The 11,010-nt window shown below is 31.9% G+C and overlaps 1 protein-coding gene across 1 annotated transcript; it reads left to right on the top strand.

The window, feature by feature from the left end:
• Window positions 1–5,726: 5,726 nt before the first annotated feature.
• On the top strand, window positions 5,727–10,983 carry LOC125859340 (mRNA-decapping enzyme-like protein). Its single transcript, XM_049539068.1, has 7 exons — window positions 5,727–6,018; window positions 6,241–6,281; window positions 6,961–7,010; window positions 7,852–7,996; window positions 8,975–9,031; window positions 9,840–9,963; window positions 10,474–10,983. The coding sequence occupies exons 1-7, from the start codon at window positions 5,860–5,862 to the stop codon at window positions 10,981–10,983; spliced, it is 1,086 nt and encodes a 361-aa protein (XP_049395025.1). The 5' UTR covers window positions 5,727–5,859.
• The last annotated feature ends 27 nt before the right edge of the window (window positions 10,984–11,010 follow it).

Below are 11,010 nucleotides of genomic sequence, written 5' to 3'. Positions count from 1 at the left end.
CCCCAAAAAAAATTTAAGTTTGTTTTTAAAAAATATTTTCAATTTCAAAAATTATTTTCTACTCTAGTAAAAATAAAAGATATTTCTCAAAAATATTTTTTCATTCATAAATCAAATACTAAAAATGTTTTTCGGAAAATATTTTCTACTCACCAACCAAACATGAGAAAATAAGTCAAAAATCAACTTATTCCATGGAAAACATTTTCCTTCATACCAAACACACCCAAAAGATGCACTTCCCATCTCAACTACTAGGAAAAAAAGAACATGTAATTATATACTATTTTAATTAAGATTCCTATCATTTGTTTTCCAAATCTTTGAGTTGATTTGTTTCCTAATAATTTTCTTTTAATGTATGTATGATATTTCCATCTGTTCTAAGTTCTGTGACAAAAGAGATCAAATCTTTTTAGAATGGCCTGCAAAGAAGTCATTAAAATATTGGGGGTTAATTCAAAATAGGCATTGATATTATGTTTATTGTAATAATAAAGTCATAAAATTATATATTTATATATATATATATATATATATATATATATATATTACATTAAAATAACCATATATTATCACCATGACAGTAAAGTTATAAAACTATTTTTATCATATTAAACGAACAGATAATTCAATTACAAATTCATGACGATAATTACAATTTGTCAAAACTCTATAAAAAATTATAATGACATTAAGGATCCATTACAATTTCGTCACAAATTCATGACAAAAATATTGATTTGTCATTAATTAATTAATTAATTAATTATATATTTTTCTATTACCCTTATTTATAAAAGATAGTTAAAGGACAAACACTACATCAAACTAACTATATAATGCGCAAAGAAAATTGTACTTCGAATTTTGAACAAACAAGACTCTATTCAAGACACATGTACCAACTATAACATGTGTCCTTCCTTTCAATACTCATACAATTCCTCAGAATTCACTTCACCTTAATTTTATTCGCCTACAACTCCTATGCTTACTGCCGGGAAGGTCTATTAAAAGGGACAAACTAGTTAGTCAATTAGGTAGGAGTCCTTCCCGTCTTAAAAATTGGATAGAAGTGACAAATAGTATTAATAAAGTTAAAAAATATTTTCTCAATAATCCTAAACTTTTAACTTTTACACTTTAGTCTAACAACTGTCGTAGTTATAGAAACAACTTCTTTAATCATCCGACAACTTCCGTAGTTGTCCAAACAACTTTAGTAGTTGTCCAGACAACTACGAAAGATGGTCCTTTTATTATTATTAAAACAAAAAATAGAAAAAAAATAAAGAGGGCCCACTTATCCTTTTTTTTAAATTGAAAACCTATAAGGCACTTTTAGCTCATTTTTCCCTTACGGCGCCTTCTTTGTTCTCAAACATGAGTTTTCTACTAGTTTTTTTTCTATTAACATTAACTATGCTGGGTCTCTGTTAGTTTTTCTATGTTCACTGAGTTAATAGCTCTGTCTGATTTGTGGATGCATGTTTCGAATTTTTCGAAACATGCATCCACAAATTGGAACTCTCTCTATTTTCATTTCCCCTTAACTGGAATATTATATTGCTACAAACTATTTGTGTACTATTCTATTCTTCACACAACTTAAAATAAAAATGTTAACACATAATATTTTAACTAGAGTATAAAAATATTCCTTTCTTCTTCAATCTAAGTTTTTAATTGTAGTTGTCCAATGTCCAATTTTGGACATTGAATCAGTCGGTTCGGTTCGATTTTGAAGTTTATCGATTTGACTTATTGGTTATCGGTTTGTAGAGATGCTAAACCATTATCGAACCATTAAGATATTGGCTTATCGGTTATTGGTTTATCGGTTTTTAATTGTTATCGGTTCAGTTATCGATTAAATCGTTAAGATTTGACACAAAAAAAACATTGAAAATCACTTTGAAACAAGGTGACAAACCAAATGAACGATGCATATGAGTGCACAAGTTACATCTTGCTCAAAAGCAAATATTTTTACATTGTAGAATAACCAAGTGTTTNTAATAGTGTATTTTAAAGGTATATATGTGCCCACGTGGACACATTACTATTTCAAATGATGCAATATTTATGATGTCCACGTAGGCACATATATACCTTTAAAATACACTATTAAATAGTATAGGAGGGTAAAAGGTCATTTCCAAAGTTTGGTAATCGTAACAACAATTTCGGCCAAAGTTGGAATATTTTTCAGACCCTTTTCCCAACGTATTATAAGTTGCAATTCTTATCATGTCAGAGGCGGATTCAGAATTTAGATTGTATGATGCAGTTCAATATTTAAGGTTTTTAGTAACGAACTAATTTTATTTTGAAAACTATGAATTTATATATTGTATTTGTTGCAATTTTAATTAATTATGATTCACGTTGAAAGTATATATTGGATTTAGGTGAACTTGGTATACATATGATCCACCCCTTTCTCTTGTCAATTTGAGAAAAAAGAATGATCTTAAAATATTGATCAAAATTTACATAATTTGAATTCAAAAATCAAAATGTTCACATATAAAATTGAAACAGGAATATATATTATAGAAACTACTATATAATTGAAAAAAAGAGATCACAAGGAAGATACATATAAAGGGTGTATTTGGTATGAAGGAAAATGTTTTCCAATTTTCTCATGTTTGGTTAGGTTAAATGTTTTGGAAAATGTTTTCCAAATCAACTCATTTTCCTCAAATTCAAGGAAAATGACTTCCCTTTAAAAATCAAGGAAAACATTTTCCAAAACTTTCTTCCAATTTCAAATTACAACTTTTTTGTTGAGAAAATCAAAAAAAAATTTGATGAAAAAGTAAATTTAAAGCTTGTTTTTAAAAAATATTTTCCAATTTCAAATTTTTACTTTCACCCACCCCCNATGTTCACATATAAAATTGAAACAGGAATATATATTATAGAAAATATTATCATTGAAAAAAAGAGATCACAAGGAAGATACATATAAAGATGCACTTCCCATGTCAACTACTAGGGAAAAAATGTAATTCTATACTATTTTAATTAAGATTCCTATCATTTGTTTTTCAAATCTTTGATTTGATTTGTTTCCTAATAATTTTTCTTTGATTATGATTGTGATATTTCCATTTGTTCTAAGTTCTGTGACAAAAGAAATCAAATCTTTTGAGAATGGCCTGTAAAGAAGTCATAAAAATATTGGGGGTTAATTCAAAATAGTCATTGATATTATGTTTATTGTAATAATAAAATCGTAAAATTATATTTTTTTTCACATTAAAATGACCATATATTATCACGTTATAAAACTATTTTTATCATATTAAACGAACGGACAATTCAGTTATAAATTTGTGACGATAATTATAATTTGTCAAAACTCTATCAAAAATTATAATGAAATTAAGGGTCCATTACAATTTCGTCACAAATTCATGACAAAAATGTTGATTTGTCATTAATTAATTAATTAATTAACTATATATTTTTCTATTATAACCCTTATTTATATATGACAGTTAAAGGACAAACACTGCATCAAACTAACTATATAACGTGCAAAGAAAATTGTACTTCGAATTTGGAACAAACAAGACTCTATTCAAGACACATGTACCAACTATAATATGTGTCCTTCCTTTCATTACTCATACAATTCCTCAGAATTCACTTCACCTTAATTTTATTCGCCTACAACTCCTATGCTTACTGCCTGGATGGTCTATTAAAAGAGACAAACTAGTACGTCAATTAGGAGGAGTCCTTCAAGTCTTAAAAATTGGATAGAAGTGACAAATAGTATTAATTAGATTAAAAGATGTTTTTTCAATAGTCCCAAACTTTTAACTTTTACATTTTAGTTCAATAACTGTCGTAGTTGTAGAGACAACTTCAGTAATTTCCAAACAACTTTAGTAGTTGTCCAGACAACTACAAAAGATGGTCCTTTTATTAATATTAAAAATAAAAAAGTAAAAAAATAAATAAAGGAGGCCCACTTACCTTTTTTTTAATTGGAAACCTATAAGGCACTTTTAGCTTATTTTTCCTCAACGGCCTTCTTTGTTCTCAAACATGAGTTTTCTACTTCTTTTTTTTTCTATTAACATTAACTATGCTGGGTCTCTGATAGTTTTTCTATGTTCACTGAGTTAATTGCTCTGTTTGATTTGTGGATGCATGTTTAGAATTTATACTCTCTATTTTCATTTCCCCTTAATTGGAACATTATATTGCTACAAACTATTTGTGTACTATTCTATTCTTCACACAACTTAAAATAAAAATGTTAACACATAATATTTTAAGTAGAGTATAAAAATATTCCTTTCTTCTTCAATTTAAGTTTTTAATTGTAGTTGTCCAATGTCCAATTTTGGACATTGAAGCACTAAGATTAAGATTGTAGGTATGGCTAGGGTTGTGTATCGATCAATTCGGTTCGGTTCAGTTTTGAAGTTTATCGATTTGACTTATTGGTTATCGATTTGTAGAGATGCTAAACCGATATCGAACCATTAAGATATTGGTTTATCGGTTTTTGATTGTTATCGGTTCGATTATCGATTTAAGCGTTAAGATTTGACACAAAAAAAAAAAAAATCACTTAGAAACAAGGTGACAAACCAAATGAATGATGCACATGAGTTCACAAGTTACATCTTGCTCAAAAACAAACATTTTTACCTTGTAGAATAACCAAGTGTTTGAGACAACCAGAAATAAAAGTAGAAATCAAACTCTAAGTCAAGGACTTTATATACAAAATGGTATAAATATAATTATTTAATTTACTATCAGGTTATCGGTTAATCCGTTAAGAAAAAATCTCAAACCGTTAAGAACCGATAATTCGATAAGAAAAAAAAAATCAAAATCGCTAAATCAATAAAAAAATTTCGATTCAGGTTATCAATTTCGATTCAGTTTTGAACCCCCTAATATGGCCATATGGGGAAAGTAAGTAATATATGTATGTGTTGAAAGAAAGATAAATGACTTGCCTGCATCTAATGATTCGATTACAAATCACTTAACTAGAATGGTATGAACTACACTCTTTTTAAATCATATTGTTTTGAGTTAGTTGATGACTTGATGCACACCAAGTGTTTGTTGTTGAAACCTGAAACAACTATATAATATTTGGTTGTTGTTTTCTATCTTTTAAAAGTCACCCAACTTTCCCAAGTTAAACTTCTATGATCATTATCCTCCAAAATATAATTTTTGATACCTATTTATTAATATAGGTAAAATTATAGATTTAAATCAATATTTAATTATTGGTTTTTCAATGAATTTTTTATTATATTTTCTTGATCTTTAATTTTTTTATTATCTTTTTTTTGTTATTCTTCTTTAATCGAATTTAATAAGATATTATCTTGAATAAGAATATTTTAGATATGTTATGAGATTAGTCAAATTCGTGTTTTCTACAATAAGAATATTCGAGTACTGATGTTGAATATTTGAGTACTGATATTCTTAGAATATTTGAGATTAGTACTCAAATATTCTTAGTAATTCCGTAATTTCCCTTGTTAATCAATTACAAAAAAAAAAATATTTTAATCGTCAAGATAAAATCTTCAAAGTTTCGACCCTAAACAATTAGTTTTTACTAATACTGAAATATTATAATTTATATATATAGTAATATATATATAAATTTTATATTCAATATTTCCATAAAAAAAATTTATCAAAAAATTTATAAAATACAAGTATCTTCTTCCCTAGGCAATCTCCCAAGTAAAAGACTATACATACAGAAAAACCCCAATTCGAAGGATTTCTAGGTTTTTTTTTCCACAAGTTAACAATCATCGTAAAAAGCAGCTGTAGATTCAGTACAAAATAATGTCTCAGAACGGGAAATTAATGCCCAATTTGGACCAAAACAGTACAAAGCTCCTTAACTTAACGGTTCTTCAAAGAATCGATCCATTTGTTGAAGAAATCTTGATTACTGCTGCTCATGTTACTTTATATGAATTCAATATCGATAATAGTCAATGGGTATTCAGTTTCTTTTAATAAAAATTGAATCTTTATTTGTTATGATTTTTTTTTGTGGGGGGTATGTGAGAGATTTTAGCAAAATCTTTTAGTTTTTGAAGAAGATTGTTGTATTTGAATTGAATGAGTTGGAATGGTAGATGATGACTAGTTTGGGATTTAGTGGAGTTTATTGATTGACTTGTATTTGTGTACTGATGTTGTTTTCGTTTCTTTCTGTAGAGTCGAAAGGATGTGGAAGGATCCTTGTTTGTTGTCAAGAGGTAAGCAATTTTTATTTTTTTTGATGATCATGGTGTTCGGGTTAGCTTTTGTACGCCTTGACTTATTCTATGGCACCTCCCTAGCAATAGGTACTAAGTAACTCTGACCGTTAAGGCTAGGCTAGATAGGATAGGTAGAAATTACTTTGTGTTTTTTTGTCTATGTTGGAATTAATTCCAACGTGATACCTCATGGATTTCAACTCACCTTATTGACCACTAGGCCACAACCTTAGGTGTGTATGCATTTGGGGGTTTATGAACTTGCTTTTCTTTTTTCTCTTAGGCTTTTCTTTCTCTGACCTATTTCAGGACTTGATTAAATTAGTGATGTTTGAGGTGTATTTCTGTTTTTTGCTTTTTGTTTTGTGGAAAGGTTTTAGATATAATATGGTCAGAATTTGTATGTCACAGTATTAAGTGTGAATTTTGAAGAATCTGCATTATAGAGATGTAATTTGCCTTGATAGTCAAATTATTTACTAGTAATGGAATTAAGCTGAGCACAGTAGAGAAAAATTATTATACAGTATTTCTATAACCGACCCAGCTAGCTATAGATATGGACTAAATTGATTGATTGGAAGTTTCTAGATTTAATGCATTGTTCTTCTTCCTGAGTTGATTTGAATGGTATAGCAATATGAGATACGTTTTATTTCTTTGGTGGGTGTTGCAGGAGTGCTCAACCTCGGTTTCAGTTCATTGTTATGAACCGCAGAAATACAGGTTAGTTATTTGTTTTCTGTTCAAAATGTTTCTGCTTGGATTGTATCTTTCCAGAACTTTTGCAAGGTTCTTTAATGTTGATGAATCTCAAGGAGGTGTAAGTTACCTCGGAGAATCCCGAAGTAGTAAACCTGACATCCAATTCGTGTCAAGAGATAGTCATTAAGTAGTCACATTTGCATGAAAACACTGGAATGACAATTGATGACATTATATATTTTAGAGTCAATGGTACTTAGTTAAGAACAGATCACAATGGAAGCAGAGAATATGTATTTTATTTTTTTTATGACAAGGGAAACCCGCAGCCGCTACCCTTTGGGTGCGGGCACAGGATAAAACCCCCGCTCCTATGCAATAGCTCGCAAACCACATAGGAGAGGTAACCCGCACTAGGCAAGCCCGGTGCGACGAGCTCGACCCAGAAGGCAAACCCCTTGCTTTCGCTGGCAAGGGGTTTCGAACTTGAGACCTCCAACATGGAAGTCCCAAGCCCAAACCACTGGGCCACCCCAAAAGGTAAGCAGAGAATCTGTGTTGGTGATAGCAATTAGTTAGGATTAAGACTTAATTGATGTTGCTACACTTAACTTTAGGAATGTGTTTGCCAAAGAGTCTTCTTTTTTTTATGGTTAGGAGCTTGTATAAATATGTCGGTACAAGTGTAAGATTGAAAAAAATTCTAGTTTTAGGAAGCTCCTAGTAGTGGAATGAAATAGGCCATGTTGACATGAATTCCATGTTGCTCATAAGTTGGTACAAAAAGTTGAAATTTTGCTTTCTATATGCATGTCTTTTTAGTTCTTTCGTGTTAAAGATACGACTTTATTTGTACAAGCAGATAATTTGGTGGAGGATCTTTTGGGAGATTTTGAGTTCGAGCTGCAGCTCCCATATTTATTATATCGAAATTCTTCACAAGAAGTAAATGGGATATGGTTCTATAATTCACGTGAATGTGAAGAAGTTGCAAACCTCTTTAACAGGTGAGCTTTTGAATCTCTTTCCCCTCCATAACTCATTCTTTTCCCATCTCCCACATCCCCCCTCCCCCTGACAATTCATTGTTTTAATTCTATGAGTGTGTGTGTGGGGGGGGGGGGGGGGGGGGGGGGGGGGTTGGGGGGGTTCTGCTCACAATTCATTGTGTTAATTTTGTGAGAAAATATAAATTAGATTTGCATTTTGGAACTTTGAGTACTCAATTGCCTACACAGTCTTTCTTTTAGAGTATGTGCTTGTAATCTAATCAATCCATGATTATGGAAGTAAAATTTGCTAGTTCTGCTGCCTATAGGTTGAACTTCTGACTTCTCTAGAACCTCAGTCTATAACATCTAAATTTGTTGTAGTGAATAGCCCAAAGATTAGCAGAATGGTATGTTTGGCTTCGTCATTGTTTTAATTAGGTGAATGGTTAGATGACGTTCCAACTTAAAGTTGCAGCTTTGTTTTCATTGCATTTTTCCTGATCAGTAAAGAGATAAGCTGTTTGGCTTGGGGTTGTTATCCATTTAATTTCCAAAACACCTGAACTATTTTACTCTGGTTCAGGGGTGTTCTTCTTTTACCTCCCAGAACACCTCCGACTCCTCTCTTTCCATATTACCCACTATACAAGCTGAAATGGTTCACTAGATCTTCATCTCATCTTTTCGAATAAGTTTCTCATAGAGCTATTGAGAAGTTGAGTATATGTTTTTAGACTTGAAACTTTAAGGCAAAGGCATCTATCAGAAAGGGGGAAATGGGGTAGAGATTCAAGCTTGCATCTATGCAAAACAACTTCTTCACTGCTTCACTCTTATCTATTTATCACCGTAATGAGAAGGGACTGGATCGGATAAGTATCCTTTTTTGGTTGTTCTGTGCACTGATTACCATGTCAATCTTCTCTTGCCTTTTCTTGTTAACATTGTCTTACTATGCCTGATAATCTGTTTTGATATTTCACTTGTGATCAGGATACTGAGTGCTTATTCCAAGGTGCCTACCAAGTTCAAATTACCATCCAACCAGAGGTATTTTTAGTACATATTTGTAAAGATCAGAATATATTTATTGATAAAAATGTTTGATTCTCTTCTATTGTTAAAGCATTTTATTTCTAAACAGCTTGTTGTTGATCTATTCCTTGATTTATGTCTCAGATATAGTAGTTTAACTTGGCACTTTAAAAGTTTTTGGTCTTCCCTCTGTTTGCTAGAATCTTGAACTGCAATATGACTGACAGAAAGCATAATAAATTTAAATCGATGCCATCCTAAAGAACCTGGTCAATGAGATACTGCTTGATTTTTTCAAGGGTCGAACAGTTGAGTCACAATACTGTTAAAAACAATTGTAGATGCTCATAGATATGGTTAAAATCTAAGTTCACAGAATTATTTTGATAGCAGAACTGTGAAATTAGAAAGTTATCAGAGTGTCACCACTCACCTGAGATGAGCAGGATAATGTTTGTATCTGCGGTGGAAGTATGCCTTTAGTGAAACGCGAGTATCGTTGAATGGGCCTTTGAAATGTTGGGTATTGTACACTGTTTGAATAGGTTGGTCCTTGTCCTACCATGGGTGCTTTCTATAGCCAACTTGCTCATAAAAACTAGCTATATGCATGGTGAAAGTGACTACGAAAAACTAATGAGACACTACTTTGTGAGAAGTGAGCTTTTAGTTGCAAGCAAGCTACAATATCTTTGGAGAGGTGAATAGTTTGGTGGGTTGGTTTAGGATTTTAACCATTTGCTCAAAATAGTCTGTGACTGAAGGCAAATTGCCCTCAGTTGGATTCTGAGAGGAACTTTGGTTTTATGTAAATTTGATACAGTGAATTTGAAGAGCTGGAAGCAGTTCCAAGCATGTTGGTAATGGATGGTCCCCTGGAGCCATCATCTACTACATCAAATACTGCAGATGTCCCAGATGATCGTTCCTTTGTGAATTTCTTCAGTGTATGCCCTTTCTTCCCTTTTACTTGCTCTTTTTTTCTCCACGTAATGTGGCTGTTATGCAACGTTTATCTTGCAGAAAAAAATGTTTTTTCATGTGTCAGTTCCCTTGGAAGATCTAAATACTTTTTATCATCAACCTTTGCTTTGGGATCATTAGTTCTTATAATAGACAGTCCTGCAAAATTATTTTGTGACACCTTTGTATGAGATGTATACTAGGTGTTAATTAACCATATGGTTATTTTTACGAATTCTCATGTCACATTCCAAACATTAAGGAACCCATCTATCAAGGGAGACCAACTGAGATTCCCTGTTATTTCTCCTTAAGAAGTAATACTGACTCATTTGGTGCATTATTCCATCCTTCCATATTGGGATCATGTACTTGGTAATTTAAGTGGAGATACTTCTAGACTTATACCATGTTAGAGATGAAAATTTTGTTTGTATATGTTTTTGTTTCATACATTGTTAACTTGACTGAATTTTTAGCATTTCATTTTGCAGAATGCTATGAGAATTGGTAGTGGTCCAAATGCTACAGTTCAGGGACAGTCGTATGACTCAACTGCAGTAGTCCTACCTTCTCCTCTTCCTCCTCCTGCTGTTCTTCCCTCTTCAGCACCTGCACTGTCTCAATCTCCTCTTTCTACATCTTCGACTTTGATGCCTACCGTTGATGCTCCTGAACCTGATACCAGTGCTAGAAGGTCTTCAAATCTTGTGAAGCCATCATCATTCTTTGGTCCTCCTCCTTCCTCTTCTCCACTGATACCTCCTGTTTCTTCATCTGTGCCTACTGCTCCTCCACTTCATTCCCCTGGGAATCTACAACGCCGTTACGGAGCTCCTTTGCTTCAGCCATTTCCTCCTCCAAATCCGCCTCCATCTCTCACTCCTACTTCTGCTCCTAGCCCAAACAATGGACATGTTATTAACAGAGACAAAGTGCGGGAGGCATTTTTGATGCTTGTTCAAGTAAGTGCTCCTGAATTCAGTAGTTACTTTGCTATGTGAACTTTTTAATGGCTCTAAAGTTTTAGA

The sequence above is a fragment of the Solanum stenotomum genome, chromosome 1 (genome assembly GCF_019186545.1).
Source record: "Solanum stenotomum isolate F172 chromosome 1, ASM1918654v1, whole genome shotgun sequence".
NCBI classification, from domain to species: Eukaryota; Viridiplantae; Streptophyta; class Magnoliopsida; order Solanales; family Solanaceae; genus Solanum; species Solanum stenotomum.
This window is presented reverse-complemented; position numbering and strand designations above follow the sequence as displayed.

Coding starts and splice junctions, on each gene's coding strand:
- LOC125859340 (XM_049539068.1), top strand. CDS start 5,860: ATGTCTCAGAACGGGAAATTAATGCCCAATTTGGACCAAAACAGTACA. Junction 7,011..7,851: donor TATGAACCGCAGAAATACAG/GTTAGTTATTTG, acceptor TTGTACAAGCAG/ATAATTTGGTGGAGGATCTT. Junction 9,964..10,473: donor CCTTTGTGAATTTCTTCAGT/GTATGCCCTTTC, acceptor TTCATTTTGCAG/AATGCTATGAGAATTGGTAG.